Consider the following 19,125-nt stretch of genomic DNA (forward strand, 5'->3'; position numbering starts at 1 on the left):
CTGATTCATCACTTTTTAAATCTTTTGCTCAAAATCCAACCGCTCCACTGCGGTTTTACACGGCTGGAACGGTTGACGGGTAACAACAACAACAACAACAACAACAACAGAGCTCCGACCGTACAGCCGCTGGGATGCAGAAACACGACTTAGATCTTCATCTCCTCGTCACTTCTTGTGTATCATGTTGCTGTTGAACCACCAGACGAGGGCGGGGTCGTTCAGGCCCCGCCCTCTTTCAGTCCGCGGTCGCTTGCTTTGTTGCCATGACGGCACGGCGACGCTCAAAGTCCTGACGTGACCCCGTGGTCGGTCATGAGAGAGAGGTTTGTCTCAGGCGGACATATGAGAACCGACCACAATCGCTAGTTTACCCAGGAAGTAGCCGGTTCCCGCCCACAAACACGTTCAGTCCCGTATTAATAAACCATGTGAAAAAACAAAAGATGAAGACGCTTCCTTACTCTCTGAAGAGAAAGCGACATACGGCAACACGCTCACTTCTGTTCTGTCCTCACACTTCTCCAAATATCAGCTCCTTGTGGACCGGGCAGCGCCGCGAGCGTGAAACAGCCTGAAGCTTCTGTTCAGGGAGGAAGAACTGAGGATGAGGAGCGTTGGGACATCTTTAGCAACAGTGTCTCTCATCAGCTTCTGTGCTAAACTATGCATATATTATTACATCTTATTTGTAGAACCCTAAACCATCATTTATCTTCTTAACATCCAAGGCTCTGACCAGATCGCTACATGCTAATAGCTAATTCTTCACTGAGCTGAGAGGGAAGATATATTTTCTACCCATTAATACTGGAAATCATGCAGTTTCCTTCATAAAAACAGCTCCACGTGTTTGTCTCCCCATCGCTACACTGCTACGTCATCGCTACACTGCTACGTCATTGCTACACTGCTACGTCATCGCTACACTGCTACGTCATCGCTACACTGCTACGTCATCGCTGCACTGCTACGTCATCGCTACACTGCTACGTCATCGCTACACTGCTACGTCATCGCTACACTGCTACGTCATCGCTACACTGCTACGTCATCGCTGCACTGCTACGTCATCGCTACACTGCTACATCATCGCTACATTGCTACGTCATCGCTACACTGCTACATCATCGCTACACTGCTACATCATTGCTACATCATTGCTACATCATCGCTACTCTGTTTCAAAATAACTAAACTGCATTCTTAATTAAACAATGAAAACTAAAAGATATTCTCGTGGATTACAGTTGCAATAAAAAACTTTGCAAGTTATTGCAAAAATATTTTTTAAATGCATTTGTTCGTTGTGTGTGAAGTCGTTGAAGGAAACTCCACAGGAACACGCCTCCAGGAGATGTTTGTCTGGCTGTAAATCAATGTTCATAACACGTAGCAGGCGGACAGTTTCTGGTGCTTTCTGGGTAATAAGCACATTGTGCTGTTGCATATTATTTATTAACGATGATGCTGTTGGTTCAGGACTTCTTGCTCTCGTGTTTCATCACTGCAGCTCTGGAGCTCGTTGCACAGCTTTGCTGAAGGAACGTCTCTGCAGAAGCGTTAGCGTGCTGGAGTAGCACACCGCCATGAGCCTCTTGCTAATGCTGCGCGTCACAGCTCTTCATGCTGATAACTCTCAGTGAGTAAAGAGGGAGAACCCAAAGGCTCTCTGTCAACATCCCGTGACTGCTCATGTTGTTTTGCTTTCATAACAGTCCAGATACATACTTTTATTATTGCCCTGTTGCTTGTTGTTGTCGTCTTGTTGCCGCGCAACCAAACGGCTAAATATTTCTAAGAACCGCTCGAGGACAGCGTTTCCTGGAGGACGGTACCTTGTTCCTAGACGAGTCCTCATGTGACGGTCCCACCGCCTCACTGGTTGTGTTGTGCCTTCATAATTCATATTTTTGTCATTTCTGTCCTGGTGGGCTTCAGTCCAGAGTGAAGCTCTGGACCTGCAACATCCAGCAGGAACGAGAAAGAGCTGTGGTTTAAAAATAGCTTCAATGGGTTTCATTGTAACTGTGTGTGTCTGTGTGTGTGTACCCACATGCACCGACCTGTATTCTATGTTTGAACAGGAGCAATGTGTGGTGTTCCCCAAGGCTCAATACTGGGGCCTCTTCTGTTCAACATCCCCACTGGCTCAGATTATTAAAAACAACAAAGTGTGTTATCTTATTGAATCGCCTTGTTGTTGAAATGTGCTACACAAATAAACTTGCCTTGCCTAATAATGATAATAATAATAATAGTTCTACTGAACCATTCTGCTACTCTTTCCCTCTCAGGGAGGTGGACTCGTCTGTGCTGGATGAGCTTCAGGCCGCCTTTGTGAAGGTGGCACGAAGAGTCCATTGAGCCCATTATGTGCCATTATGCTAATTGTGCAGAGTAAAGCCATTATCACCAGTAATGAATGCAAATCCATTGTCCTGTCTTCAGGTCGTTGATGGGGAGAGAGGCGGAGGAGGAGGAGGAGGGGGAGGAGGAGGAAGGGGGGGGGGTGTAGTGTTTTTCTGTTACTCACACAAGAGATTCACTCACATCTACAGATGACTCACCGGTGAGATGATGCTGAGAGAAATGCTCCTTGATGTGATAATGACAGAGCTGACCATGCAGCTATTTACAGGTCTGCACTGTGACATGTACACACACACACACACACACACACACACACACACACACACACACACACACACACACACACATACGAATACATTTGGGCTCAATGTCACAACAAATGTTTGTTTTGTGTATCTGGTGAGAGGCCGGCGGGCCGGGTCTCCTGGACCGGAGCGGGCGGACATGTTTGGTCTACTTGGCGACCGACGGGCCGCTTCCTAGTTCTACAGAGGCTCCATTGTGAGGGCGACGTGAAGCGCCGTGCGCTGCAGGGAGCGTGCACGGCAGAGGAGCGTGCACGGCAGAGGAGCGTGCACGGCAGGGGGGGATGTGGGGCAGCGAGCCCGCCGCCCTCCTCACCCTCCTGCCCCAGCAGGTCCCACGTGAAGAGCTCATGGTGAGAACACAGCAGTTACATTTACAAAGAACCTGTTTGGTCCACAACTCAAGTTGTATTGTCATGATGCAACAAAAACTACACAACCTCTAATAGTGCATGGTCAACTTCAGACGTTTGTGCGTCGCTGTGTCGCAGCCCATCAGAGCTGAGGTTCTCCTGACGTTGAATCAGAAATGGAAAACAATGATGTAGTCGTAGCTCCACGATGCTGGATGTTAGTACCGGTGATGAAACTGTGTATAAGTACATGGGATGAAGCACGTGGTACGAACAATAACTTCAGTATTTACTCCGAGATGACGTTATCTTGAGCGTTGATGGAGTTGCTACAACGTTAGCTTAGCACAGATCGAGCCAGACTCCAGTCTGAAAAGGACCATTTTAAAAGCAGTTTGCTCGTCGTTTTGAGGAGAAAATGAACAAAATGTGAATTCAGACTTTTTACTGATCGGAATCATGATGAAGTTATTTCAGCACGTTTTTTTCATCCGTTTGTTTCACACAACACGCGTGGGCTATTAGGACGTGACCAACGCTGCCGACTGCACACTGGAAGCCAACGCCAAGTCGTTAAGAAGAAAACTCGTAGCGAATATGATGATTATCAGATTGTTGGAAACAAGTTTTCTTTCTCTTTTCTGGTCGTCCTCTGAAAACCAACTCTTCTTGACGAGTTGGCGTTGGCTTCCAGTGTGCAGTCGGCAGCGTTGGTCACGTCCTGATAGGCGACGCGTGTTGTGTGAAATGTGTGTTTTATGAAATGCGCCTGCTCAGAATATTCCTCCCCCGTGAAACGACAGAGCGGCTTCAGAGTGTCTTCGCTCAGAGGAAAGTGCGTCTGCTCATCTGTTTATTCTGGTTATTTTTAGAAAAAGCGCTGCTTGGATTGAGCTATAAACGGCTCTAAATTACAGACGTCCGTATCGGAGCCGTCCTCCAGCGCTGAGGTTATCATTATTCTGCGGCTGATGTGGAGGCCTGCGCTCAGATCCTCTTGTATTATGACTGCGAGTGAAGCAGGATGTGATAAGGCCCAGATCTTCCCATCCCGGCCTTATATGGGCGTGTGAGACCGCTCGTGAGCTGCAGGTCAGAGGTCAGCTGCAGCCGGGGAGCTTGAGGGTTTTCATTGAAGAATCTGTTGTTAAATTAAAATTCTAAAAATCTAAATTAAACAAGTGTAAATGTATTTATTAGCAAGTTTGTATTTTATTATTTAACTATTTTTTTAAAAATTATTAATATTTATTTAATTAAAACATATATTATTTAAAATAAAATGTACAAATGTTAAAGTATTTATTTTTTGTTTAAAAAATATTATTTTTTTATTTAAATTAAAAAATATAAAAATTGAATTGAATTTAAAAGAATATTTTTATTTACTTAAAAATATATATTTTCATTTATTTTAAAAATATAGTTTTTAATTCAATTAAAAATATATTTGTTTAATTTGATTATTAGTATTTTTTAATATTATTATTAAAAATCCAATGTTTTATCATAAAGTAGCAGAAGAAGTAAGCCAGTTTAAATCCATGGTATTTCCTTGGTGGTGCTATTCAGTGCTTCACCCTCCACATCCTCTGGACTGACTGCATGTACTTTCATATATATTTAGAGTACATTTCACGCTCCATGTGCAGCAGCTCAGAGGCATTGCAGAGTTTAATACTTTCACGGAGCGTCCCGTGCCAGATTTCCACTCTTAAAAGAGAGAACTCTGGGGGCTTGTAAATGTGTTCAGGGAAGTGTGATTATGGGCAAAGAAAAGATATTATGCTGCGGAAACTCCTGACGGAGTACAATAGTGCTATTTATGTACAGCAGGCTTTATTCCCAGAGACGGGTCCACGTGCGGCTGAAGCTTTCCTTCATTCTTTAAGCTGCCGGCAGCTGTGAGCGATGGAGCGTCCAGACGTCCAGCCGGCGCACAGGTGAGAGGTGTTGCATTGTGGGAGGAGCTCAGCAGCAGCCGTTGCTTCTAATAACAGTGAAACGCTGCTGAAGCCGTTTGATGTTGTGCATTGAAGCATTGATTCATAATGTCACATCATCTTTTATTCGACCTGACTCGGCATCTCGCCACCTTTACTGTGAAGACGGAACTTTATTTTGAAAAGCCTGAAGTTGACACGTGTCGCCATCTCGTCGTGAAGCACTGAGCATGCTGCGCTCCTCTGGTGGTATCTCGCTTCAGGGGGTCCAGTAGTGGCTTCTGGTGGTTGTGGTGACTCACACTTTCTCCAAACACATTTTATTACCTGTTTTATTTTGCCATCGGCAGGCGGCTCACTCCTCACTGCTGCTTTCCATCGCAAACAAAACCATTATAATTCATTTCTGATTAACGTTTTTCTTCTTTTAGTGCAACAGCTTCACTTGATTTGTACTTGTAGTTCACCACAAACTCACAGGACATTACAAACGTAAAGAACCACACAACTTTACAGCAGAATGAGAGAAAAGATAAGCTTTTCAAAAAGTCCGCTTTACATCGAACATTTAAGTTTTTTATGTTTACACGCAAGTTGACTTCAGGAAGAAAACTGGTCCAACGATCCAGATGAGAACCCAGCACTCAGTAGCATAATGGCTCCTCGCTAGCACTCAGTAGCTCCTCGCTAGCACTCAGTAGCTCCTCGCTAGCACTCAGTAGCTGCTGGTTAGCACTCAGTAGCTCCTGGTTAGCACTCAGTAGCTGCTGGTTAGCACTCAGTAGCTGCTGGTTAGCACTCAGTAGCTGCTGGTTAGCACTCAGTAGCTCCTCGCTAGCACTCAGTAGCTGCTGGTTAGCACTCAGTAGCTCCTGGTTAGCACTCAGTAGCTGCTGGTTAGCACTCAGTAGCTCCTGGTTAGCACTCAGTAGCTCCTGGTTAGCACTCAGTAGCTCCTGGTTAGCACTCAGTAGCTCCTGGTTAGCACTCAGTAGCTCCTGGTTAGCACTCAGTAGCTCCTGGTTAGCACTCAGTAGCTCCTGGTTAGCACTCAGGCCGTCTGCTTGTGTTTGTTTGTTGGGATCACACGTGAAGCGGTCTGGAGGTGCTGGCAGCCTCGGCGTAGCGCTCGTTATGTTCGGAGAGCCGTCGGCGTGTAAACTGTTAGCCAACGGGCCGTCGCTGGGACTCGAGCCCGCGGCCTCCCGTCTGTTTGAAGCTCGCCGTCGTGTGAATCACTGCGTGGGTGTGTTTCATCAATCCGACAGAACTGTCATGGCCGCCGCACGGCGCCCAGACACCACGGAGCATGTGGAGGTGAAGAGGATCATGACACACACACACACACACACACACACACACACACACACACACACACGGTCGTCATTATTATGACATCTGATAACGTCCAGTAAAAGACTCAACTTGCTATAGTTTAATAACTACTTTATTATTAACGGATATCACAACGATGACATCAAATGATGTAAATATGAACATTTTGAGTGTCTTAAAATACTTTGACGCCACTTCTTTTAATCCACTTCGTTTCCTTTCGACATCCTTTTACAAAGTGATCAGGTTCATGTATTTTTTCATATTGTGGGCGGAGCTTCTCATGGCTTTGTTTCACGTATTTGCCGTTGAGTGAACGTGCAGAAGAAGAAGTTGCAGAGCGCCGAGGCGGCCGGGCGTCGGCGCTCACCTCCTGCTGGGTCGGGTATGCTCGGCATGTCGGAGGCTCTCGTCTCCCACGCTCACAAACACTGGACCCACCAACAGGAACCAGAGCTCACTGAGGCTCCAGGACCTGCAGCGCACACGCATGGACGACCTGGAGGAGCCGCCCTGGAGTTTGAAATGGTTGTTTCCAGGCCTGGAAAAGGTCCTTGAAAACATAAAATCCCCAAAGTTGTGTAAATGTGTTATATTCATGTGTTCATTTAGTGTGAAATAATGAATCTGCTTTTAAAAGAAAGAGGCTCAACATATCAGCAGCATACATACAGGCATCTATATGAATGTTTATTCTTTTAATCAAACTATTGTCTCTCATTCATTTGAGTCATTTAAGGTTTACTGTATGCTTTGAATCCTCATTGTTAGTTTAAATACTACATTTTATCACTTTTTACTGTTCACACACATTTCACACAATGTTTGATCATGAACATTTGGTTTAAAGTCATGAAAATGTAGTTAAAAGTCATAAAAATGTAGTTAAAAGTGTTAAAAATTGAGTTAAAAGTCATAAAAATGTAGTTAAAAGTCTTAAAAATTGAGTTAAAAGTCATGTTAAAGTGTATAAAGCCTGAATGATGACGCAGACTTTGTTATCTATGTTTTATTAGAGTAACTTCCTGGTGTCAGGGCGGAAGCTTCCACGTGTATATTATACTTTATTTCAGCAGTGAAGAAGTTATCATGGGTTTGCATTTGCTTATGTTTTATATATTATTCTATAGTGAAAGCATTATAGTGAAGTAGAAAAAGGTAAATAGATGGTGTGCGTCTACACGCAGGATCTCTTCAACCCGTCAGAGCTGAAACATCCGTATGAATTATTTAATTCATTTATTCCTCTTATTGATTTATGACTGTTTTTTTCCTCCGTTTTAAAGCGGTTTCCATCTGTTGGATGAGGGCGTGCGTCACAGTGTGCTGTGTGCATCTCGCTGGTCTCCGCTCCATCGTGCGCTCCGTGATTTGTCGTCATTGTGATTAAAAACAGAGTCATTCGTCTCTGAGAACGAGGGGAATTTGAGCGGTTTTCTGCTTATTCAGTTGCTTTGGGAGTTTGCTGGAGGAGATACCGCAGGCGCAGATAACGGACGGCCAGCTGGCACCGAGACGCAAACATCACTCCGTCCATGAGGGCTGAGAGCAGGCATCCAACCCAAACACCAGCTCCCTCTGTGCAGCCAACTGCGTGTCCATCGAGATGGACTCTGCTGTTCCTTCATCACAGCCTCCAGCTATTTATAGAAACTATGCATGGCAACGGAACAAGTCCTTATCCTCTGGTTCAGCAAGTAAAACTCCTCTGGTTGTATAGAAGTCTATGCTTCATGTGTTAAAGCTGCATTCTCTCTCCTGACCACCAGGGGGCGACTCCTCTGGTTGTATAGAAGTCTATGCTTCATGTGTTAAAGCTGCATTCTCTCTCCTGACCACCAGGGGGCGACTCCTCTGGTTGTATAGAAGCCGACAAGACGTTTTACCTGAAACCCAAACAGAGCAGTTTGCATGTAGAGCTTCAGACTGTTCATCTCAAGATACTTTAGAAAAGTCAAGATGAGAGTAAATATTTAGCAGCCAAATCAAATAGTTTACAGGTTATTTGACCTTTGTTTCTTTATAACACATTTAGTACTTGACTTCTTCCCCCACAGGGTTTGTTTAAACATCATAAAGTAGAACATAAACACCAGTTCACACAGAATTCCTCCTCGCCGTAGTGGAGGTTGTCTTATAGCGTTTTGTTGGTTACACTTCTTCTTGCTTCCTCACAGTTAATTTAGTTTGCACGGTTTAGTTAGCATCGAGCTAACCGGTAGCTTGCGCTGCCACTCGCGAGTATTAACAAAGCTTTATCAGCAGCGCTAGCTTCCAGTCTCACGGCGGGTATGAATGAAGTTCTCTGCTGGGGTTGGAGGCCCTTTAGAGCTAGCGGCCTCATCTTCCTCTGCAGGAAGATGGAGGTGTCGTTCTTGGGAATGCACCGTCAGCGCTCCTCGTGGCGATTCGTCCGTCCGGCAGACTGAAGGACGCCAGTCTCGGTCCGCTGCTTTTCTCCCCGTGAGCGCCGTTCTTCTCCTGTGACACGGCGAGGGTGTTACAGGATATTTGAAGCATTGTCTCGGTATTGTGCCGGAGAGAGGGAGGCACCGGATCCTCTGACCGACCGGCTGTGGAGAGAATTCCTAGAAGTGGTCATTCCTTTCCTTTTGTCGCGGTGGAGCTCTGAACACTGGCTGCACTGACCTACCTGGCCAGAGAAATATGCATTTGTGTCCTGCTTGAAGCTCTGGGAGGAAAATAGATGTGAGTGTTGACATCAAAGCGTTCCACGCGGCCGCCGTGGAGACGCAGACGTCTATATTTGGTAGAGTCTCCGGTCCGTCAGCGTCCTCTCTCCGGCTCCTGTCTTTTGAAGCACTGGATGAAAAATTAAACGTGTTTATTTTTTCTTCCTCTGTTTGCCGGTGAGCTTGTCTTTCTTCTTCAAAGGCATGAGTCACAGAATGACCTTTCTCGTTCCCAGGAGTTCAGCGTCTCCTGTGAGGCATCAGTGCTGCTTGAAAGCATTTTAGTCCGCCGCTGTGTAGAAGCCGGACTCCAGAAACGTTCCCGGTCGAAGCTAAACTCTGCTAAAGTGCTGCTGCCTCACATGCCGGGTCTGAACAGTCGCTCTGGTTCAAGGCCTCGTGCTCTGGAGACGTCCGCAAGCACCGACCTTCAGGCCCTTTTCACGCTGCGCACGCCACTCTGTTAGCCAGTTGTTGAAAAGGGGAATACAGAATAAGTTAGCATGCTAACCAGCTAGCCCGGACCGTCCTGTCTTGTAGTACCACTTATAACCTGTAGAGGCGATAGTGAGTCACTGCAGCGCCCAGTCTGAGAGTGTGCATCGACTTCTATACAACCAGAGGAGTCGCCCCTGGTGGTCAGGAGAGAGAATGCAGCTTTAACACATGAAGCATAGACTTCTATACAACCAGAGGAGTCGCCCCCTGGTGGTCAGGAGAGAGAATGCAGCTTTAACACATGAAGCATAGACTTCTATACAACCAGAGGAGTCGCCCCCTGGTGGTCAGGAGAGAGAATGCAGCTTTAACACATGAAGCATAGACTTCTATACAACCAGAGGAGTCGCCCCCTGGTGGTCAGGAGAGAGAATGCAGCTTTAACACATGAAGCATAGACTTCTATACAACCAGAGGAGTCGCCCCCTGGTGGTCAGGAGAGAGAATGCAGCTTTAACACATGAAGCATAGACTTCTATACAACCAGAGGAGTCGCCCCCTGGTGGTCAGGAGAGAGAATGCAGCTTTGACACATGTAATCAACAAAATCACAGTTTTGTGGTGGATCCGGTTTGAACTAGTTTTCTCAGGACGGAGAACTTGCTCCTTGAGGCTCAATCTGAAGGAGATAATCTCCTCCATTGTTCCTGGAGCAGATTACAGGAAAGTGACTTGTACACAACATGAATAAAGTCCTCTTGTGTGTACTCGTAGGCGTCCATGTTACAGGAAGGAGAGCACATGACCGTGCTCACAGAAACCAGAGTGTGTGTTTAACTTCTATCAGTTTGATTCTACTAGTGAAGTGTGTGTTTCATAAAAGCAACACTGTCTTTGGTACTGACACTGTTCCCTGGTGAACGGATGAATGAGAGAGTCCAGACACACACACACACACACCCATACACACTTCCTCCTGCATAAAAGTAATGAATAAAAGTATATATTAGGTGGAAGAATTTAAGTAAAACTCTCTGACTGTCATGGAAACACACACTAACAAACACACACTCACAAATACACTCTCTCTCTCTCACACACACACACTCTCACGTCCTGCTAACAGCAGTGCAGCAACACAACGTGGTGACATTGTAACACAGCGTCTTGTCCCATGAGATGAGTCTCTGTGGAGCTGGAGGTCTTGCTCTCGGTCCGTGGGCATGGAACATGTTCTCAGCACCCAGCAGAACCCGGGTCATGGTGTTCCATCGCGGTCTCGGGTGCTGTGCGTTCGGAGGCATTAATGAAGCAGCTGACTGCTTTCGAGGTAAAATCCGGCACCGAGCGTCCGGCGGCGTTCACGTGAGCGCCGCCGGGCCGCCGGCAGAGAGGCTGCTCAGTAATCAGCACGGAGCACATGACCTGCATTCTCTGCTGGCGGCACACAATGTGCCTCTGTGTGCCGCCAGCACTCGTAATCAATGGAGTAATCTAATCAGAACTAAAGAAAGTACAGAATCAAACCGCCGGTGCCGCTAACAGAGGCCGGCTTATGGAGAGAGAGCTCATGCCTCCACCCGAGGGGCTGGACTCCAAAACAATCCGGTGTTACATTAACTGGATATTTTCACAAAGAGGGAGAGAAGTCGTTGCACCAATGCGTTGCCTCATCACAGGCAACGCGTTGCCTCACCACAGGCAACGCGTTGCCTCACCACAGGCAACGCGTTGCCTCACCACAGGCAACGCGTTGCCTCACCACAGGCAACGCGTTGCCTCTAATGAGCTCCATTAGAACCCCGTCAGCAGAGCGTAGCCGTCGTTAGCGTAGCCGTCGTTAGCGTAGCCGTCGTTAGCATAGCCGTTGTTAGCGTAGCGATGCTCCTTTAGCTGCGGGAGGTCATGATCCTTTGGATGCGGGGCAACATGTCCTTTTTTGGACATCCACTTCCTGTCTACTGACTGTGTTCACCGTGTGATCGATTCCCTCAGGAATTAGAAAAGCACAACAACAAATCTGAGCTTTGTGTGTTTGTGTTTTCTAGAACTTGTCCTCAAACAACACGTATGAATGAATGAATGTTCTCCATCTTTAGATCATCCTCAAAGCCGTCTGAGGAGCTAGGGCGTGGTTTGGGTTCGAGACACAGGAAGTGGTACCGATGGTGAAGCCCTCTGGTGAACATGTGATGTGGTCTGCTCTCATCTGGTCTGGTCTGGTCTGGTTTGGTCTGCTCTCATCTGGTCTGGTTTGGTCTGGTCTGGTTTGGTCTGGTCTGGTCTGGTTTGGTCTGGTCTGGTCAGGTTTGGTCTGGTCTGGTCTGGTTTGGTCTGGTCTGGTCAGGTTTGGTCTGGTCTGGTCTGGTCTGGTTGGGTCTGGTCTGGTCTGGTCTGGTTGGTGCGCTGCATGTGGGCCTCCGTCCTCAGAGCTCTGGTCTCCTCTCAGAGCGTTGAGACCGTCGCTGAAGCAGAGCGGCGTGGGAGGCAGAAGCACTGCCTGCTGGGTAAATATTGACACCTATGATGGCCGCTCTGTTGTTTTTATGGCCTCTGCTGGCAATTATTAATCACTAAAATAATGTGGACGTGGCCACTGCCATGGTTACTGCCGCTGCTCCTCAGGGAGCATCTTTACTGGGATTCAACCTGCAGGAGAAACAAACCTTCACATCCCAGTGAGATGAAGGTATTCATACTGTGCTTCAGCGATGAGGCTGCTGTCACAAACAAGCAGCCCCTTTGAGCTGCTGCCGGCTTCTGATTGGCTGTTAAAGGTGATGAGGTCATAACTTTACCTAATTGTGTTGCACGGGTCTAAGCACGATGCCTTCATTCAGTGGTCGTGTTATTCACTTGAATATCTTTTTTTTAATTAAAATTATATCTAATTTTAATTAGTTTTAACTTCATTTGATTGCAGTCGCCTTTTTATTTTAATTTTTTGTTTTCAATCATTTAATAAGTACTTAAAGTTGCATTTGATTCCTTTAAAAGGTGTATAAAGCTGGATGATGGATGGATGATGGATGGATGCATGATGGATGGATGCATGATGGATGGATGATGGATAGATGATGGATGCATGATGGATGGATGATGGATGGATGATGGATGCATGATGGATGCATGATAGATGGATGATGGATGGATGATGGATGCATGATGGATGGATGATGGATGGATGATGGATGCATGATGGATGGATGATGGATGGATGATGGATGATGGATGCATGATGGATAGATGATGGATGGATGATGGATGGATGATGGATGGATGATGGATGCATGATGGATGGATGATGCATGGATGATGGATGGATGATGGATGCATGATGGATGGATGGATGGATGATGGATGATGGATGCATGATGGATGGATGATGGATGGATGCATGATGGATGGATGATGGATGGATGATGGATGCATGATGGATGGATGATGATGGATGGATGATGGATGGATGGATGATGGATGATGGATGCCGCTGTGCTCAACTCAACACTTCTTGAGGTCGATGTGTTGAGTTTATTTGTCAATAAAATGATGAAAGAACAACCAGAAGAGTAAAAGTGAGAGTTTCTTCATTCACTCAGTGGGACTTGAGCTCTGTGTGCATCTTCTTCTTCTTCTTCATCATCATCATCATCATCATCATCATCATCATCATCTTCTTCTTCATCATCATCATGTCGGGGCGTCTCGGTTTCTCCGTTTAGAGTTTCCTGAGGATTCTTTCTTCTTTATTTATTCATATTAATCTACTAAATGTGCCAGATTTAGCTGGAGCGCTATTTTTATCTTTAAGTGTTAAATAATAACAAAGCTGTGATCAAATCAATTGAAGGCTTAGACCCTCAGATCATCAATCAGAGAGGTCTGAAGGAGCTTGAACCCTTAAAAACAATCATAATAATAATATAGAACCATTTAAAATCAGTGCTGAATGTTGCAGGTAGCTAAAGTAATGACCCTCATGGTGGTCATCATCATGTGAATGTGTTTATTTGAGCGTTTTCCTTCTATCCGTATGATATTTAAGTTGTTTTAGAATAAATTAAATGTCCTTTGAGTCAGTGAGGAACAGCTGGACCTCTTTCTTATCTGAGTCGATGTCTCTGAGGGTCGCTGTTGAAACATGGCCGCTGTGTTGGTCTGCCCTCACGTTCCCTCCGCTGTGAGGAAAGAGACGTCCGTTCTCCAAATAAGGCCGCCAGTATTAATAGAAGAAGAGGCTGCTGGGAGATGTTTGTATTGACCCGCTGAACGACTTCATCTGATGCCGTTTCCATGGCAGCTGCAGCCGGACGACCGCAGGAAGCAGCTCCACGTCCTGGCCCCCAGGGGGAGACTCCTCTGGTTGTATAGAAGTCTATGCTTCATGTGTTAAAGCTGCATTCTCTCTCCTGACCACCAGGGGGAGACTCCTCTGGTTGTATAGAAGTCTATGCTTCATATGTTAAAGCTGCATTCTCTCTCCTGACCACCAGGGGGCGACTCCTCTGGTTGTATAGAAGTCTATGCTTCATGTGTTAAAGCTGCATTCTCTCTCCTGACCACCAGGGGGCGACTCCTCTGGTTGTATAGAAGTCTATGCTTCATGTGTTAAAGCTGCATTCTCTCTCCTGACCACCAGGGGGCGACTCCTCTGGTTGTATAAAAGTCTGTATAAATGGTTGTATTCCCTCAGTAAACATTGTAAACACGTCCGTCTTTATGACCTGATACTCGAGCTCAAGAGTCACTTCCGACAATAAATGTCGACTTCCTCGACCAAAGTTTCTCGGGCAGAAATTGGATGAATAATCACGTCCAGATACACATGAAGAACACGAACCTCTGTGTTGCTGCTGCTTGATATTTCTGTTCGGTTCTGATCCGTTTCACAGTGTTGCAGCTGGATGAGGAAAGAGTAACCTTTTCTAAATCCCCTCCCTCTCTCTCTCACACCTCGTTTCTTTATTTTCCTGTCGCGCTTCACTTCCTCAGCCGTCCACCAGTCACGCCTCTCCCCTCAGAGGGTTGTTGTTGTTCTTGTTGTTGTTTTTAGCATTGAGACCTGTTTTATAACCTGATAAAGACGAGCTGTGTTTGTTCAGTTGGTTCCGGTGGTGTGAAGGTGATCCAGCTGGCGGCTGAACCGAGACGATGTCGCCTTCTGCGCCTGTGAGGTGGGCCAGCTGCTGGAAGCTTGGACCCAGACACCTTTTCTAAGTTTTCAGAGAGAGAGAGAGAGAGAGAGAGAGAGAGAGAGAGAGAGAGAGAGAGAGAGAGAGAGAGACGGAGAGAGAGAGAGAGAGAGAGAGAGAGAGAGAGAGAGAGAGAGAGAGAGAGAGAGAGAGAGTTCTCCCTCAGACGTCCAGCCTCCTTTTGTTCCACAAGAACCTCAACATTTACACAGAGAATCAAACAGTTTGAACAACCCAAGAATCTGAGGGCTTATTTTAAAAAGCCCTTTCTTAGAAATAAAGGTTCTAACTAGAACCATTGAGGGTTCTTCTGTCTTGTCCCTTTAAACCTTGTGGTTCCTGGTCAAATCTGTTTGAAGGGTTCTACCTAGAACATCCACCTGGACCCCCAATGACCCTTTCTGTGTGAGATGGTTCTGCCCTGAATGTTCTCTGGAGGATCTATCCCGAAGCTTTCCACTTTCTAAAGCCCAAGGAGTTCTACCGAGAACCCTTTCATAGTCCAAAAGAGTCCTCTAGAACCCAGCCAAGATGTTCTACTGAGAACCCTTTAATAATTCAAGAGTCTTATCTTGAATCCAGCCCAGAGGTTCTGCGGAGGACCCTTTTATATACTAAGCGTTTCTTCCAGAACCCGTCCTTTGGGTTCTATCAAGAACTCCTTTTATTCTCTAATGGTTTCATCTAAAACACACCCAGGTGGTTCTACTGAGAACCTTTGACGTTCCACAGGTTTCTTCTAGGACCCTAAAGGGCCCAGGGAGGACGTGGTAGCCCTCAACGATCCTGGTTCTGACGGGTTTTGAGGAGCAAAAGGAACTTTTCCTGGTACTTGCATCACAGTCCGTGTTCCCGTCTCGGTCCACAGGTCGTGTCCAACGTGCTGATCTTCTCCTGCACCAACATCGTGGGGGTTTGCACCCACTACCCCGCCGAGGGCTCCCAGAGGCAGGCCTTCCAGGAGACCAGGGAGTGCATCCAGGCCCGCCTGCACTCCCAGAGGGAGAACCAGCAGCAGGTGAGCAGAACCACCGAGACCGGGTTCAGACCAGGAGCTGCTTCAGAGGATTCCTTCACTGGAAGCTCTGACGTCTGCAGGGTTCTCACGCTGATGGAGAACCTGAACAGTCCTGGAGTTTAAAATGGTTGTTTCCAGGCCTGGAAAAGTCTTACATTCTCCAAAGTCCTGTGAATGTGTTATATTCATGTGTTCATTGAGTTATAAATAATGAATCTGCTTTTAAAAGAAAGAGTCTCAACATATCATCAGCTTACATACAGGCATCTATATGAATGTTTATTCTTTTAATCAAACTATTGTCTCTCATTCATTTGAGTCATTTAAGGTTTACTGTATGCTTTGAATCCTCATTGTTAGTTTAAATACTACATTTTATCACTTTGTACTGTTTACACACACATTTCACACAATGTTTGATCATGAACATTTGGTTTAAAGTCATGGACATTTGGTTAAAGTCATGAACGTTTAGTTAAAGTCATGAACATTTAGTTTAAAGTCATGAACATTTAGTTTAAAGTCATGAACATTTGGTTAAAGTCATGAACGTTTGGTTAAAGTCATGAACGTTTAGTTAAAGTCATGAACGTTTAGTTAAAGTCATGAACGTTTGGTTAAAGTCATGAACGTTTAGTTAAAGTCATGAACGTTTGGTTAAAGTCATGAACGTTTGGTTAAAGTCATGAACGTTTGGTTAAAGTCATGAACGTTTGGTTAAAGTCATGAACGTTTGGTTAAAGTCATGAACGTTTGGTTAAAGTCATGAACGTTTGGTTAAAGTCATGAACGTTTGGTTAAAGTCATGAACGTTTGGTTAAAGTCATGAACGTTTGGTTAAAGTCATGAACGTTTGGTTAGAGGTCCTGGAGGTCCACTGGTCCATGTGTGTGAGCCCTGAGTCGACGCTCCTGCAGGAAAGGAAAGACGTCTAGAGAGCAGACGGGTCCTCTGTACAGAGAACCCTGCTGTGGTTCCACACAGAACCCTGTGGAGCTCTGTCCTCAGCTGTGACATGAATTTTCAACATAATACTAATATTAAAAGTATTATTATTTATAATGTAGCTTTTATATAAACTGTTAAATGATGTTTAACTGATGCACGTTGCACATGTGAAGAGTCATTATGGTGTGTTCCACCTCACACACACACACACACACACACACACACACACACACACACACACACACACACACACACACACACACACACACACACACACACACACACACACTCTGAACGTCCCACGCTCTCCTGCAGGAGCGTCTTCTGCTGTCGGTGCTTCCCCGGCACGTTGCCATGGAGATGAAAGCCGACATAAACGCCAAGCAGGAGGACATGATGTTTCACAAGATCTACATCCAGAAGCACGACAACGTCAGGTACACACACACACACACACAGACACACACAGACACACACACAGACAGACAGAAACCAGCCTGAACTCAGCTGGAATGAAACATAAAGCTTAAAATATTTTATTAAAAGTAACTCAACTGGACCACGAGAGCTTTAGACTTCAGACCGTTTGAATCACAGGCGCGTGTGTGTGTGTGTGTGTGTGTGTGTGTGTGTATGTGTGTGTGTGTGTGTGTGTGTGTGTGTGTGTGTGTGTGTGTGTGTGTGTGTGTGTGTGTGTGTGTGTGTGTGTAAGAACACTTCATAAAAATATAATAAACAGCCCAGAGGACAGGTGCAGCTTAACAAGCTGTGTGGTTTGGTTTGTCGCCTTGTGGAGGAACACGACACTGCATCCAGGTGACACAGATTGTGTGTGTGTGTGTGTGTGTGTGTGTGTGTCGAGTTGGTTCACATTGGATCAGAAGCTTTGTCTGTATCTTGTTTGACATATTTCTGTCTCTTTGTAGTTGATTTGTGTCTCTTTGTAGTTGTTTTGTGTCTCTTTGTAGTTGATGTGTGTCTCTTTGTAGTCATTTGTGTCTCTTTGTAGTTGTTTTGTGTCTCTGTAGTAATTTGTGTCTCTTTGTAGTCATTTGTGTCTCTTTGTAGTTGATGTGTGTCTCTTTGTAGTTGATTTGTGTCTCTTTGTAGTCATTTGTGTCTCTTTGTAGTTGATGTGAGTCTCTTTGTAGTTGATTTGTGTCTCTTTGTAGTCATTTGTGTCTCTTTGTAGTCGATGTGAGTCTCTTTGTGGTGCTGTTCAGTGTCTCTGTGTAGTTTGTGTAGTCCTCTGTAGAGTAGGTAGTAAATCTATATTTCCAGCAAACAAAGCAAACAGAGACACAACAGCAGAACAAAAGGTGACGTGTCGGTTGTGTAGATTGTGTAGATTGTGCGGCTGTCGATGTTTTCTCTTGTGGGTCTCGGGGGACTCGGCGGCGCATTAGCGCGTCCGCTCAGCTCTGCTCATGAGCGTGAGCTTAACGGGCAGCTAAGCAGGTGAGACGCTGTGGGGAGCCGGCTGGTAATTGGGGCTCCGCTGAGAGGCCGAGCTGCAGCAGGAAGAGACGTGACGGCTCCCACTGCTCCCAGTGTGCACTGGGAGCAGTGGGAGGCCGCGGCTGGATGTGCACTCGAGGCGTTACGAGTCCGACTCGTCTTCTGCAGCGAGTGCTGGGGTGTTGGTGACGCTGCTGGACCGTTTGGTTGCATGTTTCAAACGTTTCAGCTTCTCAACCTCCGCTTCAGTCAAATCAAATTGCAATTTTTGGACGCAGGACTGGTTTAGAACCTGCAAACGTAAGAACCGGTCTTGTGATTATGGAAGCCCATGCCAGCCACACACACACACAAAATAGGACCAAAAAAAAAAAAAAAAAATAGGACCAAAAATAAAAATAAATAAATTAGGACGAAGAAAAAAAAAATTGAAAAAAAAAAAAATTAGAAAAAAAAAACTTTTTTTTTTCTTTTTCTTTTTGACGAAAATAAAAACAACATCTAAGCAATAAGTTATTTCATCACTTTGGTTTTACAATACCTTCATTTAAATGTAAACATGTATTATTCATACAACAAAACAAGTAAATTTTATTTTAATTTTCCGTCCTAATATAAAAGAAATTTGTTTGTCCTAAAAAAAAAATTTGTCCTAATTATTATTATTTTTTGGTCCTAATTTTTTTTTTTTTGGTCTTTTTTTTTGGTGTGGCGGAAATGGTCTTCCATATGTTGTAGTTCTGAGAGACAGTGAGAGGGGTGAAGGTCACGCAGGTCGCTCTGTGTTCGTCCTCCAGAGTGAACGGCGTCCTGTGGCTGTGTGCTGACTCAGCTCTTATGCAACGGGCTTTGGGGCGGATGTGTGTGTGTTTCTGCCGCGAGGCCACCGGGCCACCAGGACCCTGAAGAGACCGGCATCCATGTGTGTGTGTGTGTGTGTGTGTGTGTGTGTGTGTGTGTGTGCAAACAGAAAACAGAAACACACAAACCAGTAGTTGTGGAGAAGAGGCTGCTGGTCTGACTGCTGACAACTCTGTTTGCCACTTCAGTGTTATTATTATTATTATTA

General features: G+C 45.6%; 1 protein-coding gene across 1 annotated transcript in view; it reads left to right on the forward strand.

Annotated features, from left to right (window-relative positions):
* The window catches only part of adcy5 (adenylate cyclase 5), a 46,471-nt gene that overhangs the window by 9,592 nt on the left and 17,754 nt on the right, over positions 1–19,125 (forward strand). The window contains exons 2-3 of the mRNA XM_068602069.1: positions 15,501–15,650; positions 16,914–17,035. Coding sequence (XP_068458170.1) covers positions 15,501–15,650; positions 16,914–17,035 — 272 coding nt within the window. The remainder of the gene's footprint in view (positions 1–15,500; positions 15,651–16,913; positions 17,036–19,125) is intronic.

Source organism: Clinocottus analis, unplaced genomic scaffold (assembly GCF_023055335.1).
Source record: "Clinocottus analis isolate CAN_PGR_092001 unplaced genomic scaffold, fCliAna1.0.p SCAF_59, whole genome shotgun sequence".
NCBI lineage: Eukaryota > Metazoa > Chordata > Actinopteri > Perciformes > Cottidae > Clinocottus > Clinocottus analis.